This window comes from Platichthys flesus, chromosome 14 (assembly GCF_949316205.1).
Source record: "Platichthys flesus chromosome 14, fPlaFle2.1, whole genome shotgun sequence".
NCBI classification, from domain to species: Eukaryota; Metazoa; Chordata; class Actinopteri; order Pleuronectiformes; family Pleuronectidae; genus Platichthys; species Platichthys flesus.
In genome coordinates, this window is record NC_084958.1 from 22,120,137 (window position 1) to 22,136,662 (window position 16,526).

The 16,526-nt window shown below is 43.7% G+C and overlaps 1 protein-coding gene across 1 annotated transcript in view; it reads left to right on the forward strand.

The window, feature by feature from the left end:
- Positions 1 to 270: 270 nt before the first annotated feature.
- The window catches only part of LOC133968964 (contactin-associated protein-like 4), a gene marked incomplete in the record, with an annotated part of 68,633 nt that continues 52,377 nt past the window's right edge, over positions 271 to 16,526 (forward strand). The window contains 1 exon segment of the mRNA XM_062405239.1: positions 271 to 444. Within this exon segment, the coding sequence (XP_062261223.1) occupies positions 357 to 444 (88 nt within the window).

The following is a 16,526-nucleotide window of genomic DNA, read 5'->3' on the forward strand; positions in this document are numbered from 1 at the left end:
TCCTCTGTGTTTGATGGGATCTCTCCCTCTCTTGGAGCAGATCTCGGAGCTGGAGAGGCGAGAACTCACATCTCTCTCCCTCTCTCTCTCTTCCTCTTTCGCTCTCCCTCTCTATGAGCAGATCTCCCTCCCTCCCTCCCTCTCTCTCTCCCCCTCTGTCTCTCTCCCTCTCTCTCTCTCCCTCTCTCCCCCTCCCTCTCTCTCTCTGAGCAGATCTCTCTTGGAGCTGATGAGGAGAGGTCGCTCGTCTCTCTCTCTCTGTCTCTCTCTCTCCTCCAGGTACCGCCGGGCTTCTCTTCTCCTCTCTCCTCCTCTCTCCTCCTCTCTTCTCCCCTGTAGCCTCCCGTCGCTTCACCATGGATCTGTGGACTAAATCACTCGCTTGGATTATCTCTCAGGTCCTCGTGCTTCTCTCCAGCTCGTGCGGGACAACGGGAGCAGAAGGTGAGAATGCGTGGCCGTGCGCTCTCCTACTTCCCCCCGGAGGAGACGCAGCGGGTCCGGGCTGCACAGACCCCGGACCCGCGGAGCTGCTCCCTGTGCTTGTGATGTTGAATTAGACAAAGTGAGCCACAGGTATTACTCTCCTGTGGGAGTTCATGCGCACTGGTCACGCGCCAGTGGAGGTGAAGCGGTGTCATTATTTCATTTGAATACAGAATTAACGCTCATGCTACGCCTGCGTAATCTCTGGAGCCAACTTTTACGCACAGTCCATACCTGTTTTAAATGTTGATCCAGTGTGTGTTGGTTCCAGATGTTTCTGATCCTCAGAGCTAAATGTTCCAGTGAAACGTCTCAGCTGTTCCTGAAGGATTCTGCTCATGGCCACTGTTGGAATCCAGTGGACTCACTGCGCTGCTGTTTCTGTGTTTTCTGGTTAATTTGGTGCTCCGGGCAGAATGAAGCCTGAGCCATGTTTTCATCCTCCAGAGAGCAGCAGGAGGGTGAAGGTGTGAGAGGAGGAGGACGGGGAGGTGGGGCTTGGGACTGAGAGGTTGTTGGTTTGATTCCGGAATTTGTGGAGATAAAGAGAAATCGGTCTCCTTTCTTTCCTCTGTAATTGCTGTTGCATTCTGTGCCAAAAGCACCAGATCGTTTTCCTGTGTGAATGTGAAGTGGGGGCGTTGCTGTCCCCGTCTCCTGCTTTAGAGAGGAGGAGGAGGAGGAGAGGAAGGGAGGGAAAGACGGAGATGGAGAGAAACAGGACAAAGTGAGGAGAGAAATGGAGATGACGTATATGCTTGTGCCTGATCCAGAGAGATTGCAGAAGTCGTCCATCCTCTTCCCCGACGCAATCATCTCGTCCCCCGTCTTATTTTCTTCAGCCTCTTTCTGGACTTTCCTGCCTTTGCTGTTGCTCGACTGCAGAAAACTGTCAAGTGATTCTTTTAACCTGTGACTGGTTCCCACCTTTCTTCGTCCTCGCACATCTCCTCTTCTTCACTGTTCTGTCTATAAAACCTCATGGTCATTTCAAACTTCTGAATTCTTCTCCCGATGTATATGTCATATAGATTCAATGAAGATTTGCAACAAACTGGTGCAAAAATGATTCTGTGGATCTCCAACCTTGACGCTACTTAAAGCAACGCTATGCAACTTTCACTGAGCAGCAGCGCCCCCTGCAGCCACACATGGTCAGGGCTCCGTGTCAGAGCGATGAAGTGATTTTCCTGTGGATGTGCGTTAATGTGCTTTGAATTCAGAATGTGCAGAAAACGCTGTAGACAGAATGTGTTGTTTTTGTGTTTCTAAACAACACCTTGAAATCATTTAATGTTAATCATAAAATATAGAACGTGCAGTTTGCAAGTGAAGCAAGTTTAACAAGCTCACAGGAGAAGCTTCTATTTAGAGCTGACTGTAAAATCATGGTAATTGGTTTATAATTGATGACGCCAGTAACTCTACAACACGTGTATCGAAGATTTTCGGCGCTAATTTTGTAGATTACGAGGAAACATTCTCCTAATTCCAAGTTTGTGAATCTGCTAAGTGTTGCTTTCAAGGCAAATTACATGTGCATGTGAAGGAATCTTGATATTCTACTTTATTGAGGATTTATCCAAAGCAACTCTAGGCCTCATCATACGCAACATGTTTTTGTGTCGGTGCTGGATTCTGAGTTTCCTGTCGACCTTGAGAGTGACAGATATAAGTGGATATAAAGGAGGGAAAGAGGAGGAACACTGTGAAGAGAAGATACAGGAGATGTGTTGTTCTTCATCCTTCCTTCCTCCTCTTCCACTTCTGTGTTTTAACATCCCCAGCTTCACCAGCAGCGTATCTGAATCTCTTCCTCTCTTCCCTCCGATCACATCTCTCCTGCAGCTGCTTCTCTTCTTTCCTGCTGCTCCCGACTCAGATGTTCTGATAACTCTCTGTCCTCACCCCCCCCCCCCGACTTGTCTTTCTCCTCGCTGCTCTTTTCTCTTCCTGCTGTTCGCTGCCAGCTTCTTTCCTCCTCCTTTGTCCGCCCAACACATCAACACACTCCCTTTCTCATTCTTTGATTGTTCTCTCCCTTCTTGCTTTATCTGTCTTCTACCTGGATGTCATGTCTCCTGATGCACCGCTGCTTTGTCTTCCCTGGTCTTCTCTTCCTTCAGTCTCATCCTTTCTGTCCACCTCTCTCTCTCTCCAGATTCTCTCTCCTGCTGCTCATTCCTGCAGTTTAATACTTTCCATCTGAAGGTGGTTGTATTCGGTTTCAGCTAATAGGATTTGGTGCTATACTTTGAAACTGTTGAATTTATAGCAGCCGGTATTTTCCTGAAATAGAATTTGACGGTCATATGAAATAAATAAGAGCTGGGCGTTGTTTGCAGCATCTCTCTCTCTCTCTTCTCTGCACAAATTGCACATATTCATAGAAATCAGTTCCCCCTAAATATGTCAGATTCCTTTCATCAAAATCCATGAATTATTCCCTTGGAAATCTGTGAAAATATATAAAGAAAAGCTCTATCTCACCATGTTGAAGAAATGGAAAATAAAATGATTCAATCTGAATGAAATATGTAAATTAATAATTAAGACACAAAAACTGCAGGTATTATCATATTATAGGTTGGCAATCATCAAAATGATTGTTTTAGTTGTAGTCAGTGTTTTATCAATTTCTTTACATGGAAACTCTCAGTATTTCTCTCTCTCTCTCTGTGTATCTCGCCCGTCCTGACCCAGCAGCACTCATCATGCACGGACCATAACCCGCGGCAGCATAATAAGTAAAGTCTGCAGCCGTGGATGAATCTCAGCTGCAGGTTTTAAAACAGCTTCTCGTCTCCATCCTCACTGGAGACGGCTCACTGGTACAAAATGACAGCAGAGTGGAAATACTGGGTCTGATGGCTGGTTAGCCGGAGCATTGAGCGGGTGAGTGAGTAAATGGAGTCGACTTGATGAGGTTCGAGGAAGCCAGCGAGTGAAACAACTTTAAATACTAGAGCAACACGGAGAGTAGCAGCCAAATGAATAAAATGGAAATGTGTACTTTGCAGTGAAACAGTGATTTACCCCTCAGTTACTGGTGCTGCAGGTTTGTTTAAGTGTCAGAGAGTGTGAGGTGTTTTTTAAGAGAAAAAGCTTTCAGCAGTTTGTTTGTTGTGATAGTTTACTTTGATTGTCTGTTAGAAATATTTCCCTAGATCCAGTACATTTTATTCAAGCAGGGGTTGTGCAGCTGCAGCTCAGGTGAAGAAAAGGTTTTGGCCATTAATCAAAGTGCCGGTGGTTCAAGCCCCAGCTGCTGTGTGATGTGTCCTTGAACAAGATCCTGGCCCTTAAATTATTCCCCCCAAAAAACAAGCATCAGCCGAAAACAACACCGTGAGAAGCAACTCAGAGTCTAACAATTCTATATATATAAAAATGGATGTAGACTGTAGCTCCAGGAAGTGAAGGCAATGTAACAGGGCCTCAAACCTGTAGTCGATCGAATCACCAGCGAGAACACAAAGACTTCATTTGCTCCGGAACATTTTCCTGAACTTTGCCTGCCACACCACCAGGATTTAGAATCCAGTAAGTTACCAGTTGAAGATGCATATCTCTGCTCTGGAGTTGATGCATGGTGAGAGGGAACTATTTTCAGAGTAATCCCCCGTGTGCATGTTGTATAGGAACAGAATGTCATGGTGGATTTGTTGCTCCTGTAAAGAGACGCGTTGACTTGTCTGTCTGCTCGGAGACGCAGGTCCAGCAGCTGAAACAGCTTCATGAACTTTTGACTGTAAACTCTGAGAAAGTTGGAGCCCCCCCCCCCCCCCCCCCCCCCCCCCACACACACACACACACACATACACAGGATTGTCAGCTTGTATAATAAACCTACATAACGACATTGATTTTTGGCGATTCAGCAGAACCCCAGATTATGGCCCAGTTTTCAGAATTCTTGCAATGTTAAACCATAATTTTTCCCAATTGTGACTTAAACTCAGTCACTTTGGAGATCTGTCTGCGGAGCCTGTTTTCTGTGGGTGGAGGTGGGTGGAGGGATGATGATGAAGTAATGAGCTTCCAGTGGAGTCAGAGAAAGAGAGAAGGCAGAGAGAACACTGTCACTACACGCTGTTCCCTCAAATCTTCTTCTTGTCTTTTGATGAAGAGACTTTGGTGTAAAATTGGTCTCCTGCTTCTCCTGTGATGAGTTTGTGTGTGTGTGTGTCTGTGTGTGTGTGTGTGTGCTAAATGTCGACTCCTCAAAGCAGCTGTTGTTGTTTTCAGCAGAATTAAAGGAAATGCAGCACGGTCAGAATCGAACTAGAGCCTCAGTACGTTGGGGGGAGGGGGGTAGGGTCATACCTAATGCATAGACTGTATATAAAGATGTATGACAGGACTGCTTCTCAATAGTGACGCCCCCTTGTGGCTAGGTCATAAACCCTGTCTCCTCTATGTTAACAGTTGGGACGTGGCCAAAAATAAAAGTCAAGGTGCAGCTCAAATAATTTTTTCTCGACCGTGTTTTCTGTAATTTAAGTTATCACACTGAAGTAAGTTTGAATGTTTTGTTTGTAGGATACTTGATTTCTTGAAAGTAGGAGGAAGTGGATCTTCCAATCCTTTTTTACACTCTATGTTCTGTCTGTTTTTACTCTTGTGTACTCCGAGCCTCTGCAGCTGGAGGTGACACTGACGGAAGCAGTGAGGGGGAATTAACTGTGACAAGTTTTCTAAAACAAAAGAAAAAAGAATATAGACCGTTCATTGATGCTCAGAGGAAGCAGAGACTGGGCTGAGGAGCCTCTGCGAGCTCACCGTGGTGAAGCTACTCCTCTCACATTGTGATTCATCGGACCAATTGTTAATCTAAAAGTGCTGAGTTGTGCAGCTTTAAAAAGGAAAGGAGACTTCCCAGTCCTGCATGTTGTGCACCACACTGTACCCAGAGGAAAAGAGATAAAACTCTCCCAGGAAACAATTAATTCAGTCCATTGATCTTCTTACTGAAGCCATTATACACGGAGTCTTTACGTCCTGCAGTCACATTTAGCTTGTGATATAAGAAATTAGGTCATATACATGTAAGAACTTGAGGTGGTAACATGGAAACTTCCGGTGATCTTGACGGAGGAGGATTGTGGTTCGGATCAATAAGGAGAGGAACTGGTGTGTTTCTCCCTGGGAGGCAAGAAAAGCTGTGAAGAGATGAAACTTTAATGTTCCTCATTGGGGGAAGTGGGTCAAACAAACAAACCCCCAAAACGATATACTGTAGATATGAATCAAATACGAGGAAATCATCATCGCTGGGAGCAGAAGAGGCGTCCAGCTGGGTTTGAATGATGTCAGATTTCATTTCTAAAAGGTGAGGGATGGATGGTTCCGTGTGAGTCTTTAAATGAAGGGGGTCGAACTGAGTTATTGAAGACGTCTCACTCACCTCTCAACAGGAGACACTTCTCTTTGTCCGGGTGTCTGATGTCACATGGTAGTGATGACGATGATCCTCAAAGCTGGATTTACAAGTTCTGGATCAGTGAGTGGTGAAGGGAACTTTCACCCTTAAAGGATAACGACTGGACGGGTGAGATTCCCTGGTATTTACTCAAACTTTGGTTAAATCAATGCTCATCAGATCAACAGGGACTTTTTCTAAAGGTGACGAATAAACCTTTTAGATGATAGAGCGATATTCTGCTTTAAAAACTAAATTACAGTCAAGGTTGGATTGAAAGGGACAGATGATTGAGGAGTGCTGTCAGTCGACGCAGCATTGAGCCAAATTAAAACTGAAGAACTCTTCACTTTGTTGTGAAAGCTTTTGGACCCAGAGGAATCTCTGCCATTTAAAAATCCATAAACAGAAACAAAAGAATTAAACCACAGCTCCCTGGAACCAATAAGTTGTCCTTCACCCGTTCCCTCCCCAGCGAGCCCACCTCTGCTACCTCACTTCACTTAATAATCGTTCACAACTTTTTCTCTCCACATGTCATTTGTCTCGGAGCTGTGCCAGCGCCGGGGGCAAGGTCGAGCTTAAAGCTGTTTATCAGGGTAAATTTAAGGAGGGATATAAATACGTCCTGAGAGGTTTCATATTTGTGTTCCCCGGCCTCGCAGTAATTCAGCTTCCAAGCCGCAGACGTGATTCAAGTCAAACTGCTTTATCTGTTTAATGGAGACACTGAAATCAAGTGTGGACGGTTGAAGACTAAATCAGAACTCAACGGTGAAATATAAAGTTTCTCCTGAACCTTCGCAGGTTTACGATGCTCTATATGACATCATAGGACACAGAACATGAAAGACTAAACATCTCTTTGTTGAGACGTAAATCCATAATGACAAATCCAACACCGGACGTTTCCTGTGAGTATTTATCCATTTCACCGCGTGAGCCTGTGTTTCTCACTGAGCATGTGTGTGGTCGCTCAATTGAAAAACATGAGATTTGAACCCATCCTGTTACGCATCACAGGGTTGAGGTCATACAATCGTTTCAGGAAACCAGGCCAACCATGGCAGAGACTCCAGTGGGTTAACTGCATTTATGCACAATAAATAACACAACCTTTCTTCACCACCTTGTTGACGACACACAAACAGGATACACAAAAAAGCATCTCGCACACACAGTTCTTTCAATACTTATGTAAATCAACTCAGACTAAAGCTGAGACTTGGCACTTTAAGGTCGTATCTATTCATTTGTTTCTCTCACTGTGCTGAAAGCTTGGAAAATGTGTAACTGATGAAATATTTACAGTCTCTGGACTGTGTGTTGTCCCACATATGCCCACACTGCTGAAGATTCTGCTCTTTAGTTGCCTGCGTCTTTTCATTAGCGTTGATTTTTCCCACCCTCATTATGTAAAAGCCTGATAATGAGGCTGGTATGTGTTCATCACGTGAAATGGAGAAACCAGGCTGCGTGTCAGTGTCTCTCTCCTGTTTTTCTCTAGACTTTAATTTAAAGTTTCTAGTCGTCCTGTTGTTTTTTTCTGATTCCCCTAACCCTAACCCTTCCATCTTGGCTCTAATGGCTGCACCTGTATTTTCCAGCCCTCTGTTCACCCTATAGTGACAAGAGGGGAGAATGGCTATAGTTTAAAGTCCATTACCAAACTGCAAACAGTAGATGTTCTGGACGGACGGGCGCGGTTACAGCGAGGGAGGTAATTGGATTCTCACCATGTAGCCTCCTGACTTTTATGCAGACTTTTACAGATATGAAAGTTAGAATATTTATATAAGGATGTTGAGAGAGGAGTTCTGCCCCTTCATCCGAACGAGCGTTTCACAGACATCAAAATCTGTTTTGTTTGTTTGCTGATGTGAAAACTTTGATTTTACATAATAAACTTTGCAGAAAAGATGCGCATTTATATTTACATTTTATGCAAAAAACTAGTTATTCGGCTTTTCTGTTTGTTTATAGTTATTTATGATAAATTCTATAATTAAAGAGGTCGACTATCAAGCATCAACTAAATGTCTTTGTCTTTGTTAACAACATGTTAGGAATCATTGACTTGATTAAAATAATATAATCTTCTGACCATTGATGTAAAGTGAAAATTATGTAAACCCCATAATGATCAGATGTAGTCATTATGTTACAGTGATGAGATTTAGTATTTTCTTTAGTTCAGATTCTTTATACATAGAGGTGAGTATATATCTATATCTCTTTATATTTGTACAGTTTTTTAAAAGTAAAATATAGAAGTTATCAGTGTCCTAACCTGCTGAGAGGAGAACTGAAAATGTACCGCCCAGCAGATCAACTTAACTCTGTAGAATTCGGTGCAGCTGCCCAGTTGTTGTGATTAAACTCTGAACCTCCATCACGGACAGGTAATCACATTTTCTTTGCCGTGAACTCTGTGACCAGCGTCTCAGCTAATGAGGCGGTGAGATCTGCACGGTTCGGTTCTTCATACGCTCCGTGCTGAAGGAACGCTTTGATTATTAGTCCACTGCCGGCTGTGGGGGGATTTTAATATGAGTTACAGTAAATTACTGAGATGCTGGGGGCTGAATGTCAAAGTCAGGGGCGTTATTACTCAGCCAATGAATGTGAGTGGGTGCCTTTAGAAATAAGCTGGTTATTTAAGATGTGGGAGCTCCAGGGGAATATTAGGAGCGCTTGTTTAAATATCAGAGCTCATGAAGAATCCCTCATCTCCTCCAGGATTAATCCGGTAAATAAGTTGCTGACGAGCCTGTTTCAAGTGCCTGGTGGAGATTTATCACCGTTCTGTGATCTGTTGTTTTTGCAGCGAGGAGAACAAAGCCATCACGGTTCTGTTTGACTCTGTGGTGAAACTCTGTCAAACGATTCATGATGAGGAACCGTCAGCGTGAGTCAGGATGAGGAAAACTGAGGATTAGTCCCCCTTCATCTTTCTTCCTAAGTGTCATTTATGGAAATGTGTGCAGGCGAAGTGGAGCCGTGAATGGGATCTGATGAATTCAAGGTTACAGAACTAACGTGCAGCCGGCAGTCATGAATCTGTGTTAACTAACCCAGGAACAGGTAGTTAAATGAAGCTCTGACAGACGACTGCACTCCATCCATTCCATATCAGGACCCGAGGTATTTGTTCACGGCCCCGGAACAAGTCGGGCTCCCAAAAATATGAAGACATCCATCATGTGGAGCTGTCGTCATCAGTGATGACTTGTTGTTGCCTCAAATATCAGCTCCCTGCTGCAGAGGTCGTGATACTCCATCACTTTCAGGCACTAAACTCTCACAACAAATGGATTTTACACTTACAACTCTATTTGCAGGAGTGGTTATGACAGCCATAATTCCATATTATACCGGGGGGGCATTAAACTTACCAACTGTGGCTGCATTAGTTACCAAGGTCACCATGCTCTTTCAGTCTCTATTACAGTGGAGATCAGCCTCAGTCCAGACAGATTCTCCACACAGAGGAGAGACACTTTGATTTTCTTCAGAGACAAAGACGATTATTCCAAATAAAACCAAACAAACCAGAATTACGTTGTAAAAAGGAAACATGGGGATCATGGATGTGCTCGTGTCAAGCTGTGTGTAACACGGCTTGTATCAAGAGTTGCAACTAGGGATGCACATAATAACCTGTTTGACCTTTAAGTGGCAACAAATACATGACAAATGAAACAGTAAAACATTTGATAATATTTATTTATTAATGAGTTATGCCTCCTAATTCTGTCCATTATCAAAACTCTGTCTCCTCCCTCCTGGAGCATTGGTACCATAGGAGCAAGTATCCTCCTCTGCAGTTCTCCCAGTTTACAAACCTTCACACCATGTGGCACCAGTCTGATAACGATTGATTTTTACCTGGTCTGTTAATGAGGGTTGATTATTGTTTATCTCCTCTGAACATGAACACAGTTAAATCTCAGGAGGGACAATTAAAGTTACAACAACTTCTGCCCACGTGCTGAGGAGGGTCAAAACTTTGCGACAGTTGCAGCTACTGAATGTGAGGATTCATGAATTCTCATGTTTTGTTGGTTAAGCTGCAGTTTTGCAAACGTTGAAGTGAACCTCTTATTATAAAAATGTCCATTGTATTTTTTCTTATGTATGAAACACGTCCTTTCTAAATAGTAGATTTTATTCTTGAGGGTTTATCGGTGAGAAAAGTGGTTCCTGATTTTCTTCCTTGGTTGAAACTCTGATCATTCAGATTTTTCTTGTGACATTCCACGATTCCATTTTCTGAACAGTTATCTTAAGAATTCAATATTAACAGAACTCTGAGCTCCCTGATTGGATATCTCCTGCCGCAGTGGCTTCAGTTGACCTCTTCCTAAAAGTTTTTTTGTTTCCCCAGGAATATGCCGTTCGACTTTTGCAGATATATTTTCTGACACACTTCTCAATCGTTTCCACTGAAGAGTCAAATGGGAGAGTTTCATTCCAATCTGAGTTCTCCAGCTGAGAGTCATGAAATATTAACTGGATTTTAACTTCCAGAACCAGGGGGTGTCTGGAATATATTGAGATTAATGGCTTATTATGACATGTCTTCCCCATCAGACATTTAGCATCAATGAAAACCTTCTTATTCACGTTTCCGCCCTGTTCTCCCTCTTAATGCCGGTTATCAGTGAATAAAACTCTAACTGCTGCATCACTAGAAGTCCAGCCAAGACTCTTAAGGTGTCCACTTCACACATGGAGATATATGCTGATCACAGTTTAATGTTACCTCCACGGTGTGTTCTTTATGAAGCTGGCGACCACAGCTGTGCCGCCCGGTGCTCCGGTGGTCTGCAGCCGCTGCTGATGAGAAGAAGCAGGGCCGGTCGGTTTGTATTTGAGCGGAGGACGGAGCAGAGTCAGTGGCCATTAAAGGCGGAAGGGTAAGGCTGTATTTCAACACAACAAGACAGAGCTAAATCAGAGCTAAGCACTCTGAGGTGAAACCGAGGAGGAGGAGGAGGAGGGTGGACAGTGAGGGAGAGAGGGAGGAAGAGTGAGGGGGAATATAAAGTATGAGGGCATAAAGTTTTAGGGGTCAGGAGTCTGGAGGCTGTCTGGTAGTATTCCCTCTGTGTTCCTCACAACTGCAGTGACATTTTCAACTTCCCTTCCCATTTTATCCCTCACTGCCTCTGCTGTCTGTGCACGGGCCACCGTCTGCAGGAGACAGAGGAGGAGGAGGAGGACGATGACAGGGGGGGGGGACAGGTTTGATGAAATGTAGACCGGGACAGAAATAAGGGGGGGGGGGGGGGTCGAGGGGAAGGAAACAGACAGGTAGAAGATGAGGATTAGAGTGAGAGGAGGAACGAGGAAGAGGAGGAGAGACAGATGATAAGAGAGCGTCTCTCGCTAATAGTTTCCCCTGCTGTGACAGTCTCAACTGCCTCTACAATTTCACCCCCGCTGGCTATGAAAGGAAGTTCTGAGTGTTCATGTTCAGCTTTGTGGAGTCCTGTAGTTCTGGGTTTCTACAACACAGCACTGGTATAAATATTAATGTCCTTCCCAACTTAAAAGTTTAAGAAACATCTTTTCTCTCTTGGCTGGAGCCGTCTTCTTTGGTGTCAGTGCTGCGAGGAGAAGCCTGGGGCTTGTTTCCAAGCTGCAGCCCAAATGCAGTGGAACCAGTTTACTGGCTTACAGGGACGCTGAGGACACTGCATCATACTGGTGAATACAAAGACCTGCGTAGTGTCAGAGTAGTAGAACAAGTTAGTTGAAAGTGTTACGGGGATTTTTATCACAATATTTGGATAAAACGATTTGAGTAATAAATCACATTTATAGATTTAATTACCATGTAAAATTATTAAAGAAGTTAAATGGATTGATATTTTAATTTAAGTGCTTGATTTGATGAAATATGAGGGTAAACACACCATTGTTTCTTTCACACCATCAACACAGAAGACTGCTCTACACTTAATGATCTTGATTTGATGATGATGATCTCATGCAGAATCCTGCCGGCCTGCAGAGGATTGTAAAAACCTCTATGATGTTTTAACAGGCCACTGACATGGGAGGGGATCTGCAGTTGATGCTCTGATGCTTTTTATTTTCTGAAAAATATTAATTACATTTTAATGAGATGTTGACTAAAGAAGTTTTTCACTAATTATGTCAAACTACACTTGAAACTGTTCAGTAAATCCCTTCAAACTTTTCCCTACATACATATTATGATGGTGGTTGGTTATGGTTGGGTGGAGTCATATCACCACGGTCACATCGTGCCACTCTGATAAATTTTAACCCCCCCCGTAACCTGACAACAAAAAAATGAAATTTCTGTGAAGTGCATTATCACTGCAGAGATAAAAAACCCTCGAGGCTCCAGAGAAAGATTAAATTTGAGGCAGGCAGGGAACAAATGTGTGTAATACTGGTCTGGAACACTGCTACCACCAGTCCTCTGCTCCCAAACCACCACTATCTCCAGAACCAGCAGCTTTCTGAGGAGGAGGTGCAGTGGAGAGGAGGGTTTATCAGTTGTATGTGATATCTGCTGTCAGGGATGAGATCTCTCTCTTCAGAGTGTGCTGAGAAGAATGTGACCAACCATCAGCTCCATGTTTCCGAGCTGCGCATTAATTAAGGTCTCTTTTGAGTTTTACCCCCAATTATTCAGAGCTTACGAAGGTTCAGCAGCTCAGGTCAGAAGTTCAGTGTCTGTTCTTGTCTCGACAACTTTTCTAAAGGACGTAAACTCTTCTCTTGGGCTTTTTAAAGAAATCTCAGCAGCGTTTGTGTTTCCAGCCTCAGTAAAAAGCTGAGCTGTGAGTGTGTGAGCGGCAGAGGAAGATGGAGAGCATCAAATTCACTGCAGAGAAGATTTCTTTAAAGGAGCATTTGTCTTCTAATGTCTCCTGAGGGAGGACGGCTGTAAAGTCAAACTAAGTAGATGCTGTGACTGCGGCTTCTGGTGTGGTTTATTGAGCTACACACAAACACACACACTTAGAAAGAGAGATTGTCTTTTGTCACAACCTCTAGTTTCTATCTTTGGTGCCGCGTGTGTTTGAGCGTGTGTTGTGTGTGTGTGTGTGTGTGTGATGTGTGTGTGTGTGTTGTTACAGGGAGGATTTGTGGTCTCTGTAGACCAGCTGTTACAGTGAAGGTGTCTCTCTTAGGTGGGGGTGTGATCTTCACGGCTTTGCTGTTCCAGTGGTTGCATCTGGCCTCATTTCACAGGACACACGTTTCACTTCACTTTAACAACATCTCTCAGGTACATCTCTTCTTCCTACTCAGCCAGTGACAGGTTCTCATCTAACGTGTTTTAAAAAGTGAAGAGAAGTTTATTTGCAATAGATTAATTTAGTGTTTTTTTGCAATGTTCCCCCGACACCACTGTACGACTATTTAGAAAGAGCTTTAACTAATGTGATTGGTAGGACCTATCTTTACCTACTGATTCATGTCAAATGGCTACTGTTAAATATATGTCTTACTTAAACGTTCTGCGCTCCTTCCTTCACTCATGTTCACTCAATCTCTCTTATTGATCTAATCTGCAGGAAACACTGACTTGAACTATCTCAGTCACCTGAAGGTTTCACAACTGATGATTCATCAAACTTTGACCTGAAGGGAGCGTTCCTGGTGTCCCTCCAAATGATAATTATTTACTTTGCTAGAAGTCAGGTTTGTGTTCCTGCAGAACCACTCCATCTTAAATCTGATGGCTTTTACCAAAACTGTAATTTATCTTAAAAAACTGATTCAATCTCTAGAGGATACTTTGTTTGTGGAGACGGCAGTTCCTGTTAGAGAAAGAAACTTCTGCCAAGTATGACTATGAACAACAGTATTTATGGTCCAGTAATATACTGTATACAACAGACACATACATCTGTGTAACATCTTTCAGCAGATGAATTTAATGGCAGTTTGATTTTGGCTAAAGTCACCATCCTGTGCTCTGAAACCCTGTTTTCTGGAGGTGTAGGTGGTAAATGATCATTATTTATTTTGACCACTCAAAGTGCTGTGGACTACAACTCACACTGACCCCTTCACAGTCACACAGCGCTTCTATACATTAAATCACATTCCAACAACAGAGCCGTCACAGGTGATTTAAGGTTGAGTTTCTTGCCCAAGTAAACTTTGAAATGCAGCCTGGAGGAGCTGGGGATCGAACCACCAACCCTCTGATTAATGGCCGATCTGTTCTGCCTCCTGAGCCGCAGCCTGGAGGTGCAGGTTCTCGTCTCGCAGCAGACTTTGAGTGACAGCTTCCACGTCAGACAAATAAATGACATCAGAATCCGTTTGGAACGGAACTGAAGAGTTTGAGTGTGAGAACATCTTAAGAACAATAAAAGATCAAACTGATACCGTGTCATAAAACACTAACAACTCCCAGAGGACATGTGGTCTTACACCAACACATGCAGCAGCTATTGTGTTGATAAATTACTCAACTCCTGCCGCCCACTGCCCCTTTACAAAGGACCACACACAGCAGAAGGTGCACTGTGTTGCTCTGGCTGCTCTACGACTCATACACATAAAAACAGTTTGTGGTAAAAGCTCCTCTCCTGGTGCAATGCAGAGTTTGGAGTTTTATGAATCCCCTGTGTCTAATTCAGCTTTTCATTTTTTGAAATAAATTAGATTTGCAGAGTTGTGCGGATGATGCAAATGTCCTTATGCCTCCAATTTTATTTGAATGATGGAACAGAATTATACTTTTTGGCAGTTTTTACTCTACGGAGACTTAGTGGCCTGCTGCTCTTTATTGAGAGACATTTACAGGCAAATATATTCAGGTTATTTACTTAGTGCAGCTGGTGGATTAGTAGATATTCCATGATGCATGTCTCCCTGTGGAGCCACTGGTCGGAGGGATGAAGCCTGTGAATCTGCATAATTCTGGCTTTGTGATTCAAAGTGGATGTTTTGGGGTTTCAGCAGCGTTTGAAACTCACTTCACCTCCTGTCTGTGTTTAAACCTGACACTTAGAAGATGTAGAGATTTGAAACGCTGCTGTGATGAAGCCGCTCGTGGCTGTTTTGATCACTTGATTGGTCGATGCCCGTGTCCCACTCGGCCGCCCACATCGCTGCTCGGTGTGACGAGCCTCAGCGACATTAGTGCTGTGCAGCGCGCCGGGAGCATTAGGAAGCTGCTTGTATGGATTTGTGTGTGGGCTGAATTCTTGCATGCACGGATTGTGACGAACATAATGAGCTGATTATCTGGTGCTTCTCTATCTGGATAATGTCTAAAAGGCCAGAATGAATCAAAATCATGCAGGAGTGTGTTTGACGGATCAACAACAAGCTGAGCGTTTCACTTTTAGCAGCTGACACACTGTGTAGTAACTGAGGAAGTCGGGCTTGAGCAGGAAGAAGGTTCTGAGTTTTACCTCTTCCCTTGTTCAGTGTGGAATTTGCATGTTCTCCTCGTTTCTCCCACAGTCCAAACATACGCAGCTCAGATTAATGAGAGGCTGATGAATGCCTGTAGGTGTGAGTGTGAGCGTCAGCCCCGTGACAGTCCTGGTGACCTGCCTCTCGCTGCCATGGCCTCCATCCTCTGACCCTAAAGGATAAACGTGGGATGGATGAGTTTAGTGTAAGAGTGAAGACATAGCAAGTGGACATGAGGACTTTCTGGGTTGTGGTTCATTGTGGTCAGAGGGAGAGTCGATAAGCTGCTGCTTGTTGAAATCCTCCTCACGACACGATAGACATCAAATGAAGTTGTCTAAAAGAAGAAAACGAAATAAGGACTGAAGTAATGAATGGAATGAGTGGCTGTCACTAACTGCCCATGCTCTCACTGAGCAGAGTCTCCACGAGCCGGAGAGACGTGCAGCTGAAGCAGAGACGAGTGCAGAGTCCTTCAAGCACTTTGTAGCTTTGTAATGAAAAACACTACAATTACAGATTATCTTCCATCCACTTATTGTTCTTTTGAACATCCAAACATACAGAAAACAATCAACAATTAAATTAAAACTATTAAAATAATCAAACACAAGATTCACATGTATAAACATATCGCCTGTATCGACCGGTTCGTTTGTTTACACCAGCGTTTGAGTTTCATCTGCTGTATTTTCTTTTGTTGTTGTTTTATCGATCACAGCTGCAGACTGGACTTTATCTCACTTTTACTAAACCGACCTATTAGACTTCATGTAGTGAACTTTATCAAAGAAATACTGAGAAACATTTCACATCTCTTCTCTCTGACTCTCTGAAAACCAGCCGTGTTGAGCCAATGAAGCTGTGAACTCAAAGTGTAATCGTTCTATTTTCAATGTTCTCTCTCTGTACATCAGGACCCGGCTTTAAACCCTCGGGGGTCAAACCTGGAGGCAGCGGCTCTGCACATTAGTAAAATGGACGTTGAGGTTGTTTCTGCTTGAGGATGATTGTTAGTTCTCCGGTGCAAAACCAACCAGCCTCATTATCCGGCCTCCTGCGATGTGCTCCGAATGGAGAAGTGATTCAGCCGGGCTCCTTCTCAGAATCACTGAACTCGGGGTTTGAGTGGCTTATAGAGCTCTGAAGAGCGGGACCTCCCGTGCGCTGCTGTTTGTTGAGGTGATGGATGGAG